Genomic DNA, 23,457 nt, shown 5'->3' with positions numbered 1-23,457 from the left:
AATTAAATTTTAGTGCTTACAAGTCCTTTATTTTAAACTTCTGTAAATTTCAAGTGCATACCTCTTTCGGGATATAAAAATCCCTTCCTATGATTGCGTCACTTCTAGGTCAAGAAAATATTTCATCATGTCTATGTCTGTCATTTCGAACTTTTTGTTCATTACCTCCTTGAACTGCTTAATCAGTTTTGTGTTATTTCTAGTGAATATGAGGTCGTTGACATATAGTGCGACTACTATCATATTCTTTTTTGATTGCTTTGTGTACAAGGCACGCTCGTACTTATTTTCTTGAAATACTCGTCAATCTTCTCATTTCAGACACGAGGAGTCAGCTTTGTCCAGTAGAGGGATTTTCTCAATATCAACACCTTATAATTTTTCACTCTAGAATTTCATCCTCTTATACTTTTTCACTCTAGAATTTCAAAAGACCTCTTCTTATTTTGTGAACGTTCTTCGAGTTCTTCGTTCGATATTTTCCATTAAAACTCGGTGATAGTTCAGATACATTGATTAAGTTCGATGTATAGTGATTCTAGTGCAGAATCACTACTAGATTCGTTTTACTCTATGAGACAATCATCTGCGATAAACTTTAGCACAAACGGGAGATAATGTAACTATTTTAAGGGAAATATGCTAAACACATGCCTCGAATCAATAACTTATTAGGTGATATCGTTCTTCATATATTTTATTTATTTGAACATAATTATATATATTTTTTCTATAATTTTTAAATACAAGAATATCTAACATATATATGAGTCATCTCTAGCATTGCATAATGCATCTGGGTCATCTCTAGCATTGATTAATGTAAATGGGCCATATCTGGAATTTAATAACGCATCTCGGTCATCTATACAATTTGGCATTGATTAATGGATTTTGGCCATTTCGACATTGACTAATGCATCATTTCTATCTCTACTCTGACTAATGAATCTTGGTCATCTAGCATTAACTAATGCATCTAGGCCATCTCTAGAATTGAATAATGCATATGTGCCATCATTGACATTGACTAATGCATATGGACCATCTTTGACATTGATTAATGCATTTGAGATATCTTCGATATTGAGTAATGCATGTAACCATTTAGGTCATCTGGCATTGATTAATGCATTTAAACCATCTCGACATAGACTAATGGTTCTAGGCCATGTCAACATTGATTATACATATAGCCATTTAGGTCATCTGGCATGGGCTAATGCATCTGGTCTATCTTGACATTGACTAATACTTCTTGCAATTTGTAATTGACGAATGCATTTGGACTATCCAAAATCGACGAATACATTTGGGCCATTCAACTTCAACGAATATATCAAGGACATTTGACATTGACGAATGAATCTGGACATTCAACATCGACAAATGCATATGGGCCATTCGGAATCGAAAAATAAATTTGGACCATCCGGAATAGATGAATTCATATAGGTCATTCGGCATCAATGAATGCATCTAGGTTATCTAGCATTGACAAATGCATATGGGCCATCCGACATCGATGAATGCATCTAGTTCATTCGCATCGAGATGTGCATCTAGGTCATCCAAAATCAACAAATGCATTTGGGTCATCCGACATCGAAGAATGCATCTCGGTCATCCATCATCGACAAATGTATCTGAACCTTCAGACATCAACGAATGCATTTGGCCATCTGGCATCAAAGAATGCATCTATTAAGTTGTTTTAAGACAACTCTAGATCAAGGAGAGATGATATAGAACATTTAGGAATAGATTAATACATCTTGGGAATTTGGAGAATTCACGTCAAGGTGGAGATTTGTTGAGTTGACTTGAATTTTTTGGTGTAAGTAAAGAGAATATTAAACAAAATAAAACTATATCTTTTGATATATAATCTTGATTTAAAGAAATAAGAATAACACAAAAGGAAATTTGATCTTTTATTATGATAATATAATTAGGAAAATATTGTGATAATATATTGGAGACTCTTTAAAGGTGAGACTTAATTAAAGGTGTAGTCGGACACTTTAAAAAGTCGAAATCTCTACCTTGTGAACATTGTTTCAGGTCCTAGTTATGTATTTGTTAAGGTTTTAGAGGACCAGGTGTTATATAAACTTGTGTCATGACCCTAGCCTATCATGATATATTATTTGTTCATATCTCCTTAATAATAATCTCTCTTCTGAGTAAAAGTAACTAAAATTTATCTCGGTGAACCACGTTAAATTTGTTTCCATTCTTTATTAATTGCGTCATATTTTGCATTTCATTTTAACAATTATTATATTGTTAATAAATAAAATTGTCCTAATCATTTTATTTCTCGATAAAATTTTCCTTATCATCTTAATAAACATTCACGAATTAAGTTTTATGTTTTGAAAATGACAAAGCTTAATTTTATTATTTCATTTTCGATAGTGAATGTCGCATTATTCATTCATAATGCAAACAAAAACCAAAATAACTTGACATGAATTATCATTGAATTAATCAAAATAGTAAACAAATAAAACATCTCATTCACAAACAAGTTTAACACATTATTCATAATTATTGAATAGAATATATTATAAAGTATGCCAATACATAGCAGGAATAGCAAAAAACAGAAAAAGAAAAAGAAAAAGAGAAGGAACATGAGAAAGATAGTCGATGACCCGAAGAGTACTGAGTTAGCTAGGTGGGCTTGTAGTCAATGATGAGTGCTTTATCCAGAGAAGGGAGGAAAATGCTGGCAAACTCAACATGTGCGGGATGATTAATGTACTCTTCAATCCCTTTCGTGCTCTCAAAGCTTGACTCAAACACATAGGTGAATCCTTGATGCATGTTCTCAATACTCACATCCTTCCCCCTATAAATTCAAATAAGAGAAAAAACAACATTTGTAAATTAAACCTATTAAAGATATGGTGAATATAAGTTAGTGACTTAAAATAATCACGATTCTAGCTAATGAAATAGTTTAATTGTGGTTGAGGAGTTGACCAGTGGAAAGCCTTCATGGGTTCGATTAGATCAACAAGATTGGCATAGCCCTTGATAAGTTGTTGGATCTCATCTTCAGAAACACTTTCCTTGAACTTAGCCAGTAAGATGTGCTTCACCAATTCCATTGTATGTCCCTTCTCTTAATTTTCTGCTTGGTTTGATCTTGTTTCATCATCATTATATATATATATATATATATATATATATATATATATATATATATATATATATATATATATATATATATATATATATATATATATATATATATATATATATATATATATATATATATATATATATATATATATATATATATATATTTTCCCAAATCAACTTGCAGGTTAAGAATATATATAATCCTAATTGGTACTTGTGATATTCTTTGTGATTTTCTTGTTGGCCATTTCTTGGCATATACATTTGTTGAAATATTATTATATTATATGATTATAATAATATTCTCATAATTAATATATAATTATATAATAGATCTGAATAATATGGTGTAGTAATATATTATTATTTTTATTTTTATGAGAAATTAATTTTCAATAATATTTTTATATATTATAAATTAATTTACAAGTATTACAATTATAAGAAAATTATAAAAATTAAAATTACAACCAAATATGTATCTTGTTGACCATCTTCTTATTGAAGGTATGACAATTGTTTTTTGATTTTCTTGTTGGCCATTTTCTTATTGTGAAGACAGTCATCTTCATTTTAATCAATTTCTGAAGTTTAAAAGATTGAAGTTTGGAAAGGAAGAATTTGTTCTTGTTGGAGAAATATTGCACTGATTTTATCTACTATACCTTTTATTCTCTAGATAAATTCAACTTTAACTATATTTCAACTTTTGTAAGATATCATAGATTTGACAGATGAAAAAATATTGACACATTTCTAGTTTACCCACAATATATCAAATAATAAGAAGAGGATGACTAGTGAAGTGAAGAAAAATATAAGTTGATTTCAAGATGTACAAATTAAGAGGAAATAATTGAATTGTCAAATTATGTACGAGATATTGACTAAGATTTCTAGTCATAAAACAGATGATAGATGAGAGTATTAGTCGATTCAAATTTGATATTTATCACTTATTTTGTCCTAACATAATTTTCTATGCCTAGATCACAATTTAGATTAAGAAAATACATTACATCTTCTGAAGAAATATGGATGTTCATGTGATATGTGGTGAAGGTAATTTTAGAGAGTTAGTGAGTTAAATTTCATTGAGTCAAATTTCATTGCTGGCGGTTTTTGCAAGACTAGAAAACTAGTTGATTGATTTAAAGAAAACTTGTCAATAAAACTGAATCGATAAGAGGATGTAAATCATAATACTAATGAAGATCTAAAATAATGATGGTTTCCAACTAACTTGGTGATATATAGGTCTTGTTTTGACATTTAGCTTTTTAAAATAACTTTTGATTGGTTAACTTTACCTATAGGCGAATTTAATAAATAACTATTTTCCAAAAAAACATTATGATGAATATATTAGTGTGCTACAACTAGCTTCTATAATAAGAATTTAGAATAAATTTATTTCACTTAATTAATCATTCAATTTTTAGAATTGTGTGAGCAATTATTTGTTTATATGGTATTTTATTTATTTGAAGTATCTTTTTATCCTTAAAATGAAAGGATAAGCTTTTACACCAAATAAGACATCACAAATACATCAAACTTAAAAAATTGCCTAGAGTATCATAAATCACACAAAATAAACAAAATAAGATATTACAAATACATCAAACTTAATAATCACTTGTAACTTATACAAAATAAGATATTATAAATACATCAAACTTAACCCTCACTCGAGGTGTGATCTATCACCTAAAAATGATGGAAAACACTGTTTGTGCGATAGTCAAGCCAAGTAGCACCAAAGCGGCTATAACAGATATGATTGCCCAAGGGGTATTGAAGTATTTTTGCTTTAGGCTTGCGCTCCATTTGTTCCAAGGGCGCTCACAATACTCATTCAAGTCTTTCGTAATTTTAGAATAAGTATAAGGATTCGATGTTACAATGTTCCTCGTTAACTTCCTAAACATATTATCCACGAAGTTGGAATCTATTATTTTGTTGTCGAAGATGCGATGATGTGTAAGCAAATCCACATCATCGGATGAGGCAATGAGATGATCCATGAACGACACGTAATCACAAAATAATCTGTATATAAATAGAAGAATATATATGATATAACAAATTTGTCTTGAGTTTATGATAATCATGGGTACATTACCTCTTCATCTGGTTTGGTTGACACAACTCAAAAGCAATTAAGTTTAGAATCTCAGTCTCAGAAGCATCATCTATACCCAAATTTGGTATCTTCAACTCTCCATCCTTAAATGTTATGTCAAATATGCTTGTTTTTTGGGATGATGAGGACGCATTCAACCTAACATTGGCTTCCTTGATCTTTGTGGCCGACTTCACAAACTCCCTTTCAATTTGTGGTAGAGAAGGAGTCGACGGGCTTTCTTTGAATCTGAAGCATATAGCCTTGTGGATAATGTCCAGCAAATGATATACATTTTGGCTAATTAATTGCTCTGTGTCTTGGGTCATCCGTTCCTTTATAAAACTTTCATCAATGATGAATATGTTCTTACTCAGAAATTGAACAATATCACCGGGAGGCCAAGAATAATGTGTAAGCCTGCTATAAAAGAAGAATAAGGTTTGACGTTTGAGTTCGTTAACGTTAGAGAGATCAGGATGAATAGTGTTAAACAAGATTTCAAGAATGAAAAATGGAATCTGGTTCTCAATTAATAACATGTCTTTCCACAACGCAACTAACAAGACAATGGAGTTAATCACCGGGTCGTCATCAATCATGCCAGATCCTATCATCTGATACCTAGTAAAAAGCTCAATAATGAAGCATCCATCCAACACCAGAATTTGGACTAGTTCATCACTCGAAAGATAGTCTATACTCTCCGCGTAACATTTTCTCACTTTCTCTTCATGCGGCAGGACGGCTTGGACAAAGCAGTCCACACTCTGGTTACCTGTTCTTTGGAGAATAGTTCGTAGGTAACGAATCTTGTGCTCTTCCATAGAATTTAGGCCAGGTTTTCCTTGGTGATAAGGGCCGATGGAGATCACCTTCGGCTCGTAGAACTCCTCGTTTCCATCCCGCAATACCTCGGGAACCCTGAAGATGCATCTTTCCGGGTGTATGGGAGTTAAATTTGATACCATTTGATCCATACGTTCGGTCACCGTTTCATTTTCAGTCTCCGTTTCATTTTCTTGACTCATCTCTTCTACTATCTGAATTATGAGATTGACACTCTTTGATTAATTAACCATTATGAACCATCCAAAAATAAATCAAAGAACACTTTTAATGAATTTGATTACCTCTAACTGTTGGTCATGACCATGATCAAATTGATCTGTAATAGCCTCACAAGCTTCCATTGATATTTCATAATCTAATTGGTCTGTAATATCCTCACGAGCTTCCATTGATATTTCTGCATCCATGATGATAATTGGAAATATAGACTAAATGTTGAATGATGAAGATAGCTTTGACATCAACAACTAATAATGACAATATGGATCATCAAAAATGCAATTAAAATAAGAACTGAATTATCAAAGAGTCCTTAAATTTGTAGTGAAACCATTAAATTATTGTTATTTTAGGATCCTGATCAAATAATCAAAAAAGTCAACTTTAATTAAATTGTATCTAAAACCCGTCTCTATTTCCATATAATTGTCAATTGACAGCCCCTACATTTTTTTTTATCAAAACTGACACTAACAATAAACCATCGCTAAATCTTGTCACTATTTCTGTTATTCTGTATGCTATTTTTCTAATTATTAATTGGACCAAAACATTGCAATCCTACACTTTCCCTGGTTATATAAGATTTATTTTTTAATACTATTTTTGATTTTTTTTGGTTAGATATAGTTTTGTCTAAGATGATTTCGATTCGGTGTCAATTTACGGAAACTCGTTAATTATAGTTTTCAAGAACTTATATTGATAAAATGATTATGTTTTCAAAATATATCATGTTGATCATTTATGTTTAATGTTGCTTATTTTATTTCTTTTGTAATGTTATTACTCTAAAAGTTTTTTCTTATTTAGATGATTAATTCACTTCTTGGCGCTACATTAACTTGTTGGTGGTAACTTGTCATAACAATTTTAAAATAAATTTATAATAGTAAAAAAATGATTTATACATGTTAAAACTTACAATTGTTATAACATCTTACATTTTTGTGACATTATTTAAATTAAGAATCAAATTCGTCATATTTGATCTCTTTTAGATTATTCTTATAACTTATAACTTGAATTAACTTAGTAAATTATTAAATGATTGCATTTATTATATAGAAATGAGAATACTATTAAAAAATAAAGTTTAGCTGGGTGTGTTTCAAAAAAGTAAAATCATAACAGAGTTGAAAAGTTTTGTTTTATATTGAAAAAATATGTTGTGATAATACAATTGTATCAAATCAATCCAAACGGGATTTTAATTAATATACAAATACAATTGCAAAATTATCAAATAGATAATTAAATCAATTCAGCCTATAAATATACTATAATAATATGATGTTATCTTAACTAAGAATTATATTAATTCTATTTATTTATGTATTGATTTTTACATTAACATTAAATAATGTAAATTCATTATATTAATGTTAATTAGTTGTTATATTTCTGTATCATTTATATTTAATTAAGCAGCATGCAAGGGAAATTGGACTAAATAACCCTAAAGATTGGAGCATTTGCGTCCGTGGTCACCGATAATTAAAATTGATCTGATGACCACTTAATTTTTTTGGACGAAATTACCCTTTTCGCGTAACGCGAAGGAAGTTCGCGTTTCACGAAATGAAACTGTGTGAATATATATACTCAAATTTTTTCATTTCCCTCATTTTGTTTCTCTCTCAAGGTTTCCTATCTCTATAATTTTGTCGGCGGCGTAGGCGAAAACTTCGGCGACGGCGAGAACTTCGGCGACGACGACTACGGGGACGACGACTATCACCTGAATCTACAAAGATAAGAAACCTCATCCCTGAATCAATGTTTATAATACAGATTTATGTTCTTATTTGTAGATCTTGATTTGAAACCCTAACCCTAACCCAAATCGTTTTATTTTCATGTTTCCAGTATCTCCATCTAAAATCCTAAATTAATTTATATTCTTATTGTCTATTATCTTCATTTCAAACGATTTATGTTCTTCTTAATGAAACTCTAACCCTAAATCTGTTCATATCGGTTAATATTGGTTCATATTGGTTCATATTGGTTCATATTGGTTAATATTAGTTAATATTGGTTCATATTGGTTCATATTTGTTCATATTGGTTCATTAGTTTCTTCATCTTATTGTTTTTTGTCGATGATGATATTTGCAGATGATATTGTTTCCGCTAGTACTTAGCGTTTCGCTACGCACTTAGCATTTCGCTAGGCACTTAGCATTTCGCTAGGCACTTAGCGTTTCTGCATGCGCGCGTCGGAAGTCGAAGAGGCGCGCGTATGAAGTGGAAGAAGGGCGCGTTCCTGCACGCGCTATACCTTATATTTTAAAAAAACCTTTCTGCATTCATTTCTTTCATTTTCCCTCTTCTATCCTCTCGAGTCTTCTCTCTCTATAAATGTCTCTTCGTCTCTTCACTGAACTCCTCCTTGCCAAGGTCGATCTGCCCGTCTTCTACCACCTCGTGTCCTCTCTCTCTAACCGTCTCTTCATTAATCTCAGGTATGATTATTTTTTTAGTTGTTGCATGTCTTTTTTTGGTTATGGGTTTTCATATTTGCATGTTAAGTTTTAGGGTTTGGTTGTTTCTGTTTATTTGTTTAGGTTTAGGGTTTTCGCTTGTTTTTGGTTATTGGTTATTGCTTTAGGTTTAGGTTTTTTTTCCAAGTTTAATGATCATGGTTTATCAATGGGCATATCCCATATTAGGGTTTCACGAAGTATTTAACAAAACGCTAAGTACTTAACGAAACGCTTAGTACTTCGCGAAACGGGAAGTACTTAACGAAACGCTAAGTAATTAACGAAACGCTAAGTACTTAACGAAACTCTAAGTACTTAACGAAACGCTAAGTACCTATGGTTTGCGATGGTTTATGTATTTGTTCTTACATTTTTGTTGTTGTTCCTTTTGTAGATGGCAGAAACCACAGTTCCTGAGTTTCTGGTCGAATTTCTTGGAAAAACGCCCTCTACCTGAAGAAGATTGTTATGAAGTTTGAGGAAATTGATCTTGTGGAGAAGGTGTATAATACCCAATTCAGATATATATTCTAAGCACCAGTGTTGCAGTTCTTAGGAACTATTGTACATCACATGTTGCTTAGGAGGGTAAGCTCAAACTCCAAGGAGATAACTTTCAATATTAATGGACAAAAACTTGTATTTGGTATGAAAGAGTACGCCTTGGTGACGGGCCTAAACTTCGGAAGGTTTCCGGAGGTGAACAAAGAACAATGCCGAGGTTGTCCACCTCTATCGGTAAAATATTTTAAAGGGAAGATGAGTGTAATAATGCAAGAGTTGGAGACTGCTTTTTTGAAATACAGAGATAAGGAAGATGCATGGAAGATGGGGCTGGTATGCCTAATTTGTCAGTACCTATTTTCATTTGACCCAAGGAGGGTGGTATTTTCAAAAATCCTCCACATGGTCGAAGACGAGGAAAGTTTCCTCCGATTTCCTTGGGGGAAGGTGACTTTTAGAGCCACCCTCAAGGGTTTGAACAAGAACATGAGACATCTCAGTCACAAATATTATCAGAAGAAGAAAATTAGTGATGATCCTTATGCTCCTTTTGCTTATAATATTTATGGGTTTGCACTGGCATTTCAAGTGTGGACATATGAGGTCATCAAAAGCTTTGTCCCTAAATTTTCCAGAAAGAATGAGCTTAATGATCCTCTACGCCCAAGGTTGTTAGTCTATCATTCTGTTAGGAGTTTTAATTATGGCCGAGCCTTTCAAGTTCTTTAATTCAAGAAACGGGTTCTTGATGTTCGGGACCGATGATGGAATTCAACACTCTAGCGCAGCGGACATAGAATTAGAGGAGAATTCGAGGTTAGGGAGAGAGGAGCCGAGGGGGAGGGGAGAAATACCACTAGTTTACACCTAGCGGTCCAAGAAGGGGAGGAGGGCCGAGAGATAACTTAAACACCAAGTTCCAAAATATCCATTCATAGCCCCAAAAAGTGGGGTGGGCATCACCATTTAAAGAGGCTGGTTTACCCAAAAGTATTCGGTTACAACTACTTCCAACATAACAGAATTCGGTTTCAAAGAAAGATAAAAGAGAAAGTAAACAAAACAGAATTATTCCATAAAAAACATAAACGGGCCCGTATAGACACTTGGGACGAGAGACGGATGAATAAAATATTTTAGGGCCGAGGTTTTTGATGAGCCGCACGTAACATAATCCCCCCCCTTCGAGGTTCGTCGCCCTCGACGAAAAGAACATGGACTGATCAGCCTCTAATATGCATCTTCAACTTCAAAACTATTGCTTCGGTCGGCTTCGGCACATTCAGCAAAGGTCGCAGCATAAGACCGTATTTTCACGAAAAACTTTCGGCAGAATCGCTTCAGTAGTGGAACTGGCCGGGTCCTTGCGGTCCTTTGCGCTGCCGGGGCGCTTGCCACTCCGCCCCTTTCTGGAATTTCTGTGCACCCAAGGTCGAGTTTTTCAGTGTTTAGAGCTGGCCTTGGTTGCTGCAATGTCCCCAGCGCCTGATGCAAAAATAGTTTCTTCCAACTTCGATTAAACTCCATACTTGGCTCAAAAATCTAGGCCAAGTCTTTTTCCCGAACCAGCATAACAGCAGCATCGAACGAGCCATATCTTCTAATTAGATCATTAGGAATATCTTCCAAAGTCATTGCAGCTAGTGAAACAGTTTGGCCTTCGGGCTTACTCTTTACTTGCATTTTGGCAGCAACAATATATTCATCTAAGGTCTTTTCCAGCTGGTTTCCATGCATTAAACTGGCCTGCGACCGAGGAATCCCTTTTAGGACCGTGGTTCTGTCTTGCTTATCATAGGATAGGGTCAACTTTTCAAAGTCCCAAGAAGACGGGCCTAGAGTAATCAGCCATTCAATTCCCAACACAATATCATAACCGTCCATGGAAATTGCCTTCATTTCTGTTTGGTATTCATTGCCTTCCATCGACCACTTCAAGTCCTTGCAAACACTAGAACATAAAACATTAGATCCATCAACCACTCTAACCGATTGTACCTGGGTTGCTATGCTTTTGTGGTTTATTTTCTCCAAAATCCTGCTATTGATAAAATTGTGGGTGCTGCCTGTATCGATCAAGATCACCACCGGAAGGTTCCCAACTTTGCCAAGAATCTAGAGCGTTTGGAAGGCTTTAGACCCGGTCAGGGTATGTAAGGATATGGCTGGTTCATCCCTTGAGCCGAGCAATGAAGGTAAATCATCCAAAACAGGTTCTTGGTCAGGTTCTTGATCTTCTTGATTGGCCGAAACCATGAATAACTTTGATTTACACCTATGGTTTGGTTGCCATTTTTCATTGCAAGAATAGCATAGACCCTTCTTTCGCTTTTCATCCATTGAGGCTGAGTCTAATTGCTTAACATGGCCCTAGTTTGCATTTGAAGAGGACCCATATGATGAATTCTTGAAGTCAGTATTGGTGCTCGGCCCGGTTGTGTTGATATTGGATGGCGTGGGCAGCAATGAGGCTTCAGCGCTGTACAAGTTACCACTGCTCATTAAGGACCGATATGTTGCTTCTTGGACTTTAGCCATGGCCATTGCTTCGTTTAAAGAATCTGGAAATCGCAACCTGATGCAGTTCGCAATCTCTTCCCTTAGACCGAACAAATAACAATCAATGACGTAGTCCCTTGGCATATGTAATAACTTTTGAGAGATCGACATGTACCGGAGGTTATATTCTTGAACCGACCCAACCTGTTTTAAATTCATTAGCTGTCTCATTGGTGTATCATGTATAGATGGCCCGAATTGAGTCATAAGGTCTCTCTTGAACACGGCCCAAGATAGGGCCTCCATATGATTTCGGTTTTGAAGATATGACCCGTACCACATTCTTGCTTCTCCAGAAAAATGAATGGGGGCGATTTCTAATTTAGTGGCATCATTAGTCTTGTCCACTCTGAAAAATTGCTCGGCAGAAATTAGCCAGCCATCGACATCGGACCCATCAAACCGAGGAAAATCGACCTTAGTTAGCCGAGTAGGAGGAGCATAGTGTTGATCGCGGTTCTGGCCAGGGTGCGGGGGACTAAATGGTGAAGTTCCGTGGCAAGAATTATCATCATAGGGTCTGTGGCGGGGTTCTTGCACGTTTCCAGATGCCCCGCTTTCAAGGGCCGACATTCTTTCTTCAGCAACATCAAATCTACGGTCTATGGCAGCTTGCATTGCTGCTGTTTGTTGGGATAAGTTTTCAATCAGGGACTTGAGCGCTTCCATTTCCGATTGCTGGCGAGTTTCTACCATGTTGAGAATCGGCCAGCTCTGATACCAAGATGTTAGGAGTTTTAATTATGGCCGAGCCTTTCAAGTTCTTTAATTCAAGAAACGGGTTCTTGATGTTCGGGACCGATGATGGAATTCAACACTCTAGCGTAGCGGACATAGAATTAGAGGAGAATTCGAGGTTAGGGAGAGAAGAGCCGAGGGGGAGGGGAGAAATACCACTAGTTTACACCTAGCGGTCCAAGAAGGGGAGGAGGGCCGAGAGATAACTTAAACACCAAGTTCCAAAATATCCATTCATAGCCCCCAAAAAGTGGGGTGGGCATCACCATTTAATGAGGCTGGTTTACCCAAAAGTATTCGGTTACAACTACTTCCAACATAACAGAATTCGGTTTCAAAGAAAGATAAAAGAGAAAGTAAACAAAACAGAATTATTCCATAAAAAACATAAACGGGCCCGTATAGACACTTGGGCCGAGAGACGGATGAATAAAATATTTTAGGGCCGAGGTTTTTGATGAGCCGCACGTAACACATTCCAACAGGAAGAACACCTTGATCGAGATAAAGTCTGCCCTTGAGACCACAGATCTGACTGAGATGGAAGAGTCCTCCATGGAGAAGAGGTTATATAGTGGTGAGGACTTTGAACAAATAGATGAGTCAACTGATGATTTTTTGAGGGATTTACAGAAGAGAAGTTAGTGAAAGAGGATTATGATGAAGAGGAAAGTGAACATGACGATGAACATGAAGAACCTACTTCTAAACCAAACACCCGGAAGAGAAAGGCTGTAGTTAATCTCAAAGAAGTAGTAAACCTGAAGAGGAAGCTTGCTTATGAATCGAGTCCTGCCAACATTCCTAGTCCCCCATCCACGACTAGTCATGGATTACCTCCAACATCTTCTGTTGGATGTAAATGTGAAGAGCTGAAGGAGGAGGTAAAAGCGCTGAAGGAGGAGCTCATCAAAGAGGTGAAGGAGGAGCTCAAAGAGATGAAAGAAGCTTACGAAGAAACTCAAGCACATCACAAGGCTTATATTAAGAAGTTGGTTGTTAGTATGTCCGAACAGTTATTAGACAAATCCAACCAAAGGATGGCCATGTTAATAGCCAAATTAGATAATATGGAGGATGAGAAGAAGAAGAAGAAGAAGAGTAAATTGGACAAGAAGGACAAGACTGAGGTAAGATAATAAAACTTAACGATTCGTTAAGTACTTATTATTTCGTTAAGTACTTAACGAAATGATAAGTACTTATCGTTTCGTTAAGTACTTAACGAAACGATAAATACTTAACAAATCGTTAAGTACTTAGCGTTTCATTAAGTACTTATCGTTTCGTTAAGTACTTAACGATTGTTGTTCATAACTGACCACAATGTTGTTCTATTTTTACAGGAAGGGAAGGAGGAGGAGATGAAGACGAATGAGATGGAGATGAAGGATGGAAAGGTGGAGGAGAGTATGGATGCAAAGGATAAAACTGAGGTAATTTATACTTAGTGAAGTCAAATGTTATTTCGGGAAGTAAACGCTGACCACAATGTTGTTCTATTTTTGTAGGAATTGGAGTTGAAGGATGGGAAGGTGGAAGATAGTGTTGATGTTGTGAAGGTGGAGGAGAGTGTGGATGCTGTGAAGGTGGAGGAGAGTATGGATGTAAAGGTGGAGGATAGTGTGGATGCTGTGAAGGTGGTGGAGAGTGTAGATGTAAAGGAGAGTGTGGATGTAAAGGTGGAGGAGAGTGTGGTAAAGGTGGAGGAGAGTGTGGATGTTGTGAAGGTGGATGGTGGGGAGATTGAGAATGATGTGAAAGTGGATGGTGGTGAGATTGAGAATGATGTGAAAGTGGATGGTGGTAAGATTGAGAATTATGTGAAGGTGGATGGTGGAGAGATGTTGCTATCCGATATGATGCAAGAAATAATTGAGAAAAAGAAGGATAAGGTCAAGGTTGAGAAAGATGCCAAGGATGAGAAGAATAAAGTCAAGGTCAAGGTTAAGAAGGTGGAGAAGGATTCGAAGGATGGGAAGGATAAGAAGAATAAGGTCAAGGATGGGAAGGATGATGATGATTTCCAATTATACAACACTCCACCTAAAGGAGTAGTTCAAAAAAAAAAGAGTGAGGAAGCAGAAGAAAGATGAAGACTACACCAACCCTTCTTTGTCAAAACAGTCAAAGACAAATGATCCATTAACTATCAATCCCCTTCAAAAATTTGATGATGAGTTGTTGGTTCAATTAGAGAATTGGTTGAAAGATGTAGCCACCAATGATCAGACAAAGACTGCGTATACTTACGAAGCACCAAAGAAGTTATTTGTTAGAGTTCTAACAAAGTGCACATGGCTTAAAGATCTTGTAAGTCTTGCAATTCATAATAATTCTTTAACTTATTCTATGGTGTTTGATATATACTGCATTTTCCCTCATTTTGCAGGAAGTCGACGCATTCTGCCACTTGTTGTGAAAAAGGATTGCGCAGTATCCCAAGACATATAAACATTGTAAAGTATCAATAGGGGATTGCTTATTAGGAAATTTGATGAGGCGAGAGCACCCGAACTTTAAAAAAGATCCTGAAAATTATCCAATAGCAGAGGTATTTGATCAGTACTTCCTGGGTGCGGACCATAGAGATATGCAAGAATGGCCATCAATAGACGATATTTACGTTCCTTTGAACATTGGCAACAAGCACTGGGTAATGTGCGTCGTTCGTCTACAAGATAATCACATTGACGTTTATGACTGCGACTCGAGTATTTATAGGAATTTCGATCCATACTTGAGACCTTTGTGTGAGATGATTCCACGATTATTTGTAATGGGAGCCACTGATGTTGAGCTACAAAGGTTTCCTAAGTTCAATTTCCAGATACTGACATATAAAAGGTTGCCACACCCAGCCAAAAATGCAGTCGCTAAAGTAGGGGAAGTCCCTAGAGCAGCATAAAGTGGGGATTGTGGTGTATTTATGCTTATGTACATAGAATACTTGACTGATGGTTTAAGTGTAGAGAAGGTGACCTCCAATGAAATGGAGTTTTTTAGACAAAAGATGGCGGTCCGGTTATTTCATCAAATTATAGAACCTTAGTTTGTATTGTAATCTTGTATTGATTTTTGGATAAAACTTGACTGGTGCTTATGTATTCTAATCTTGTATTGCTTTTTGGATAGAACTTGAACTTGAACTTAAGTTCCATTTCATGTTATAATATTTGTAGTTTTAATTTAGTCTGGTTGGTTGGTTGGTAGTCTGATATTTACATACCAAATAATTGAACATATAATTCAATGTACATAAATCATACCAAGTAACTTTAACTAACTTTAACTTAACGAAACACTAAGCACTTAACGAAACGCTAAGTGATTAACGAAACGCTAAGTACTTAACGAAACGCTAAGTACTTAACGAAACGCTAAGTACTTAACAAAACGCTAAGTACTGATCAGTACACAGATAAACTAGATACAACAAACAGAGTACAACTTATCCGAGTACAACTTATCCCAAACATAATACAACTTATCTCAAACATAATACCACTTATCCAAAACATAATACAACTTATCCCAAACATAATACAACTTATCTCAAACATAATACAACTTATCCCAATCAATCTAAAGGCTCATATTGTTGAGATGATGGCTCGTGCTGTTGAGAAGATGAGTCATGATGCTTAGATGATGATACTTTTGCAGTAGATGGTGCAGGCATGACTGCTTTGCATGTAGCCCTATTATGTCCTAGTCCAGTACATGAGCTGCATCGTCTCAGGGCCTTACGTACCTCACCTTGAGATGACCTACGCTTTGTTTGTGGGCGCCCTTTCTTAACCTTAACAGGTGGTTTTAGACATACGCATTCCTTGATCATTTCGGGAATATCACAATCGTCATCATCACCAGTAGGGTAACATGTCTCCGCATATGCATTCATCCAAGATTCAGTTGTGTAATACATGTCAGAATGGAAAATAAAACTATTAAACAATTGGTTAAATAGATTGAACATGTGTGCTGAATAATACCTTGAACAAAAGTCATAACAAACCAAAGTGCGGTGACGGGCAGCAGTCATTGCATGCGTACAAGGAAGACCAGAAACTTCAAATACCCTACAAGTGCAGTTCATGTTTTTCAAATTGACTTTAAAATGAGACTCATTGTCATCCACATAAAACTCGAATCGGTTAAGCGATGATACTGTATAGAATCTAGCCTTCTCGAATCCCTCACGTAATAACATTTCATAAGTTGGAGATAACACTTCTTGGTGGTTGGACGCTCTTTCTCTTCTCTCATTAAATCAACCTTGTATTGTCAATCTTAAATACTCGGCCATTGAAGAAATGGGGTACTTTCTAGCTTCCCTACTCTGACTATTAAAACTCTCAGCATAATTGCTTGTGAGTTGATTGTATCGCTTACCGGGGAAAAATGCTCTACTCCATCTTTGAAATCCAATCTCTTCCAAATAGGCAGCAATCCCATGATCTTTAACCATTATCTTCTCAAAAAAACGATTAAACTGGGGGATAGTGTACGCACGAGAGGCCATATCAAACTCCATATGACAATTATCAGTTTTTAATTTCGCCATAATATTCATCTTTATGTGATATGTGCACGCACCGTGGTATGCTTCTGGAAAAACAGCACACAAGGCATTGGCGATGCTTGGGTGTCTATCAGATACGAAGACGAGATCATCAACTAATTCAATTGCTTCTCTCAATTTTTGCATAAAATAAGTCCAAGAGTTATTATTCTCTGAATCAATAACGCCGAATGCGACATGATATAATTGTTCATTCGCATCTAATGCAATAGCCACCAATAGTTGACCTCCCACCTTGTGCTTAAGAAAACTAGCATCAACACACAATACGGGACGGCAAAAGGCTTTGAAACCCCTAATAGAGAGGCCTAGGGACATGAACATATACTTGAAGTGGCCGAGCTCGTCTGTCTGGATGTCTGTTATGATACCCGGATTATGCTTCTCCAACATGTAAAGGTATGAGTGTAATTTTTCATATGAATCCTCTATCGTTCCACGCACCGCCACTAAAGCCATTTCCCTTGCCCTCCAAGACTTATTATAAGTCAAATTTATCCCATAAGTTGCCTACATGTCTTCAATTATTTTCTTAGGCAAGTGATTATGGTGATGGTCCATGTACTTACTCTTCACGCACTACCTAATAACCCATGCTGGTGTTTGCATTTTTGCGGAATCGCAACCATATGGAAGCATTGACGTGGCATAAATTCAAGAAAGATCTCTTGCTGCGATTCGGTCGCAGGCCCTTGTACAATGTCAAACCGCCACTGCTGCCCAAACCATGCATTGTTAACACGGTCTGGCCGAGCACAAAATGGGATCCCAATCATAGGTGCAAATCCAGATTGTTCATGGCCCCGGCTAATCAGCAAGAAGTTCAAGAACTCGTTCAAGAACCCGTCCAAGAATCAGATTTTTATGACCCACCTTTGGTGCTTGAGACAAGGGACGAACGTGTCATTATCTTGCACACTTTCTCGGTCCAGCAAGGTGCCCCTCGGTCGCGGGTCAACATAATACAAGGCAGCCAGCTAGAAAAGGCCTCGGAAAATCATAATGTTGCTGCCACGGTACAAATAAAGAGTAAAAACGAATGTCAAACTGTTTCACTTGTTTTGGATGACGCTCCTGAAAATTTCCAAAAAATAATCAAAGGGCTCACCCAGCAACCCAACAACCGAACACCAGCCAGGAAGGTAGTCGGAAGACATGGCTATGTTGTTGCGCATGTGTTGCTGGTCTGGATAAAGGACTGGGCTTAGTTGTTTGAAGACATTCTAGAGTATGCCCGGAAGAAAGATGACCCTTTTGCTGCACTTGGCGTGCTGGGCCGAAGGAAGGACTGGTCGTGGAGCAGGAAGACCGAAGGCTTCTAAGAAATGCGGTCCTAAGACACCGACACTTGCTGGACTTGCTGAAGTCCGACCAAATTTTTTGAAATATTCAGCATGCGCATTAGAGGCTCGGTAGACTAGGCAGACCACGGTCTTTTTCGTCGAGGGCGACGAATTTCGAAGGGGGAGATAATGTTAGGGTCTAAAATCAAGGCCTCGGTCCTAGAATAAATTACAGCAACATTTCTCGGCACCCGGTCTCGGTCCTATGGTGCACATGGGCCAGATTTCTGTTTTGTTGTTTTATTATTTTGTTTTGCTTTCCTTTTCTACTTTACAAACCGAATTCTGTTATTTTCTAGTTATTGTTGTAACCGAATATTTTGGGGCAAGACATCACCTATATAAGACTGATCTTTCTTCCCCAAGGACCCATGAATAGAATGATGAAGATGTGACTTCGCACCTATTCGTCTATTATTATTATTATGGACTGTTTGGTATAGACCAACAGTAATTCTCTTCGCACCCTTGATTCTTCTATCCTTCTCCCCCAAATTCTCTATCGAAAACCTTCCGCTGCCCTTTGATTGTAGAATTTCCACCGGTTTTATAGATCAAGAATTTGATTCTTGAACCCAAAACACATCTTACGAAACAAGTCGTAACACAATCATATTAAAAAATGATTGTTTCCATGATTTTAAGCGGATTTAAAGAAATAAATTTAACAATTTGTTTGTATTTTTGAAGATAATGAAAATAGTTAATTGATTATGCATATTTATTATATTATATGTATAAATATGTTTATACTTAAAGCGGAATTGCAATTATAATTGATAATGAAAATGTTTATTGATTTGATGGATTTGAAGCGGAATTGCAATTATATATATATATATATATACATGTTTTTCCCCACCCCTCTCATATTCTCACTTCCCACCCACCCTCCCTCTTCAATTAACTTCAAAATTATTTATTTATTCTTATCACTTTTATATATTTATCTTTTTTATTTTATTTATTTTACTTATTTTATTTTATTTAATTATTAAGTTTTTTTTATTAAATATAATTAATTAATTTTTAATATTTTTTTTAATTTTATTTATTTAATTAAAAATATATAATATTATTATTTTTATATTATAATTATTTAAAATATATTAAATATTGAAATGTGTACTAATTTAATAAATAATATTATTAATTAAAATAATATTATTAAAAATATTATGTTTGACTAATTATTAATATATAATATTATAAAGTAAAATATTATGTAATATATAATATTATTAAATAAAATATTATGATTAGACTAATTATTAATTATTATTTAATAAAAAAATTTATTTATAAAAAAAATTAATCATTCAATGTTTTTATAAGTATTTTAATATATATATATATATATATATATATATATATATATATATATATATATAATTAATATAATAAAATATTAAATATTTATATTTTATTAAATCAAGACACACTTTAATATTTTATATATTTTAAATAATTATAATATAAAAATAATAACATTTTATATTTTTAATTAAATAAATAAAATAAAAAAAATATTAAAAATTAATTAATTAATTATATTTAATGATAAAAAAACTTAATAATTAAATAAAACAAAATAAGTAAAATAAATAAGATAAGAAAGTTAAATATATAAAAATGATATGGATAAATAAGTAATTTTGGAGTTAACTAAATAGTAGTGCGGGATTGAGAATATGGGAAGGATTGGGAAAAGCAATTTGCATATATTATATATATGTGTGAAATCTTAAAAATAAAAAATTATTTAATAAAATCTAAGTTTTGAACTTTTGACATGTGTTAAAAATAACTTTAATAATTTTAATAAAGACATAATAGTTAAGAATAATTTCACATCTACTAGTTAATTAGTAAAACTATATACTCTTGCAATGGAATATTGAAAGGGTAAGTATATAGATTGACTATGTTTCTTATTAGTTTTTGATAACTGTTTCTACAATTAACGTTAAAATCATACATTGATATCTCATTTTCTAAACTCTAACTAAAAACTCTAGTTAATTTTAAGAGAATTTAACTTAACATGTTTGAGAGTTAACATATTGACAGTTTAATTTGATAATAAACTAAGAAAATGGAGGAAGATAGAAATTTGAGACAAGTTAGTTTAAGTTTATAATAAACTAATTAATTAGGAAGTAAGACTTCATGCACCTACTTTTTCTTAAAAGAAAAAAGTGAGACTTTATATCTTTATTTTCGGTGTTGTGGAGATCACAAACTCATAAGGAGAAAAATAAACATATTGGCACAAGTTATAATTTTTTTTTATAAATTACATAACAAAATATCATTAAACACTAGATTGAAAGTCAATAGCGATTGTATCTGGTCGACCCTTACTTTGCGAACATGATTACTAGAAACGTAATTGATATCTCTTTAATTTGTTCATCTCTCTTGGAGATGAACCTTGGTGAAAGATATGTAAAGGCTGAATTCATACTTATCTACGAAGATGTGGGGGGCAGAGGAGGAGGTGAATGAAAGTAATGCTGTAATGGGGAAATAATATGCATAATTCTTTCCCAGAGAAAGGGAAAGAGCACATGTGTACAAATCCAAAGGTATGGTTTTAATATTTTATTGTGACTTGATTGTTCATATTTTGATGATAGATAATGAAAAGTTGTTGAAAATATTGTTAGATGAGGTTGTTGAGACTAAGGTGGTGGTAAAGGTCCATGGAGAGAATCAATGTATAATATACCTTATTAGGAATCCTATGCACCGTGAGTGGACAGCTCATATTGATATTAAGTATATTTTTTTGAAAGTTGGTGAAGAAGATAATGATGTTGTTGAAAATGGTTAGAACTAAGTTAAGTGCATATTACTTATTAATTGTTGGATGCTCATATAATTTGTTTGGACAATAAGGATTCAATTCCAAATTAAAATAAAAGTTTCTTAAAAAACTCTATTAGTGTTAGAATATAAGATATAGGTAAGATATTATCATAATATTGTAATTATATTATTATATTATACTAGTTTTTTTATAAGTAATGTAATGTTTATATAATAGACACTTTGTGTTATCCAGAACCGCATTTTGAGGAACCTGATTGGAGTAGGGGTGTTATCTAGAGGGGTCTATATTTATCTATCTATTGCGGCTCCAACAATTCAAGCTCGAGCAGTTTCTAATAAAGGATCTTATGTGTTATGGCACCAGCGCTTAGGTCATCCTTCTATGAAAGTTATTTCTGTTTTTTATCTTTTGTTTCATAGACTTTGAATAAAGGTTGTTCTAAGAACTGCCATATTTGTTCTATGAGCAAACAAACATGTTTTCCTTTTTCTGTTAGTTTTACCCGTGCTACTATTATTTTTGATTTAGTCCATTGTGATATTTGGGGACCAAACAAAGTTTTATCGAGTTGTGGAGCTCGTTATTTTCTTACTCTTGTTGATGTTTTTTCACGCACAATCTGGGTATTTTTGATGCTTTGCAAAAATGAAGTTGGTGCTTTGATTAAGAAATTTTATAAGATGGTAAAAAACGATTTGATAAACGTATTCGTGTGTTTGTTCAGATAATGGTCGTGAATTTACCTCCTTGGAATCATTTTTTTTCCGAAAAATACATTCTTTTACAAGCTTCTTATGTTGATACGGCTCAACAAAATGGTAGAGTTGAACGTAAGCACCGTCATATTCCACTCCCTCTTTTACTACCTACCTATGCGGCGGTGGGTTACTAGAGAAGAGGGGAAACCTCTTTCTCCTTTGCCTTGCTCAATCTTCCTACTTTTTGCCCGGTATCATAATAAAGTAAAAAATAACGATTAATTAGGCTTCTCTTAAAATATGGTAAGAATTACCTAAGAAGGTGAATTATCCCATTCCGGATCTTGGACATCCTAAAATGACGCGTCAGGATCAAGATATAGCTCTCGCATCAGAAAGAAGAGCCTCAATCAGCCATACCGCATTAGCACGTGAAATCAGACTAAACCAAGGTCGGAGTGGCCCCCTTCTCTCACATAAGGGTTGTAGTAATTGAGATCTTAATGTGGCCCGTGCGTTACGTTCTCAAGCTAAGCTTCCGCAATATTTTTTGGGAGAATGTGTACTTACTTTTGCACACTTAATCATTTTCACGTCAACACCTTTGTTGGATCTTAAGACACCGTATAAGTGTCTTTTTAGTAAACCACCACATCATTCTTCCCTTAAAGTTTTTGGTTGTTTATGTTATGGATCCACTTCCCCGTAAATCAAAGTTAAATTTGACAAACGCTCATGTCTTTGTATATTTGTGGGATATCCATTTGGTATAAAGGCTGGCGATTATATGATCTTAAATCCCAAAAAAAATTGTAAGTTGTGACGTTCAGTTTTTTGAAGATTAGTTCCCTTACTTGGATTCTCTTTCGAATATGGATAAAACTAAATGGGAAAAATATTTTAATCAACCATTATTATGGGTTTATTCGAATGATGACATATGTATTGACTTTATGAGGAGTTCGGTTGACCCCTCTCAATCCATAACTACTGCCTCGGCCCCAAAGGAATTGGCCGTGGATTGCGTACCAAAACTCTTTCGACTCGTCTTCGCAATCATGTGACTAATACAGTGGTTCAATAAAATATACACACACTGTTACACCACCATCACCTTTATGGACATAAGCCCGTTGAAATTGGGTGTTTTGTAAATTATAATAATTTTTTTTATCACTCATCGGTGTTATTTAGCAGGTCTTTCGGATAGCAAAGAGCCTTCCTCTTTTATGGAGACTATTAAATTACTGCAATGGCAAACAACAATGACTGATGAAATTTTTACTTTTGGAACGAAACAGTACTTGGACTTTAACCTGTTGTCTATTGGTAAGCAAGCAATTAGCAGCATTTGAG

General features: G+C 34.7%; 2 protein-coding genes across 2 annotated transcripts; both read right to left on the bottom strand.

The window, feature by feature from the left end:
- Window positions 1–2,679: 2,679 nt before the first annotated feature.
- LOC124944598 (stress-response A/B barrel domain-containing protein HS1-like) lies at window positions 2,680–3,119 on the bottom strand. Its single transcript, XM_047484900.1, has 2 exons — window positions 2,992–3,119; window positions 2,680–2,857 (listed from the first exon to the last, which is right to left on the bottom strand). Exons 1-2 carry the CDS (start codon window positions 3,117–3,119, stop codon window positions 2,680–2,682), a joined length of 306 nt encoding a protein of 101 aa, XP_047340856.1.
- Window positions 3,120–5,216: 2,097 nt separating this feature from the next.
- On the bottom strand, window positions 5,217–6,280 carry LOC124939515 (UPF0481 protein At3g47200-like). Its single transcript, XM_047479984.1, has one exon. It carries the CDS (start codon window positions 6,256–6,258, stop codon window positions 5,275–5,277), a length of 984 nt encoding a protein of 327 aa, XP_047335940.1. The 5' UTR covers window positions 6,259–6,280; the 3' UTR covers window positions 5,217–5,274.
- Window positions 6,281–23,457: the final 17,177 nt, after the last annotated feature.

This window comes from Impatiens glandulifera, chromosome 1 (genome assembly GCF_907164915.1).
Source record: "Impatiens glandulifera chromosome 1, dImpGla2.1, whole genome shotgun sequence".
Classification (NCBI taxonomy): domain Eukaryota; kingdom Viridiplantae; phylum Streptophyta; class Magnoliopsida; order Ericales; family Balsaminaceae; genus Impatiens; species Impatiens glandulifera.
This window is presented reverse-complemented; position numbering and strand designations above follow the sequence as displayed.

What these genes read in the sequence shown, in the direction of transcription:
- LOC124939515 (XM_047479984.1), bottom strand. Translation starts at nt 6,258, where the DNA reads ATGGATCAAATGGTATCAAATTTAACTCCCATACACCCGGAAAGATGC.
- LOC124944598 (XM_047484900.1), bottom strand. Translation starts at nt 3,119, where the DNA reads ATGGAATTGGTGAAGCACATCTTACTGGCTAAGTTCAAGGAAAGTGTT. An exon ending in CCCATGAAGGCTTTCCACTG is followed by an intron (nt 2,858 to 2,991) that starts GTCAACTCCTCA and finishes TTGAATTTATAG; the next exon opens with GGGGAAGGATGTGAGTATTG.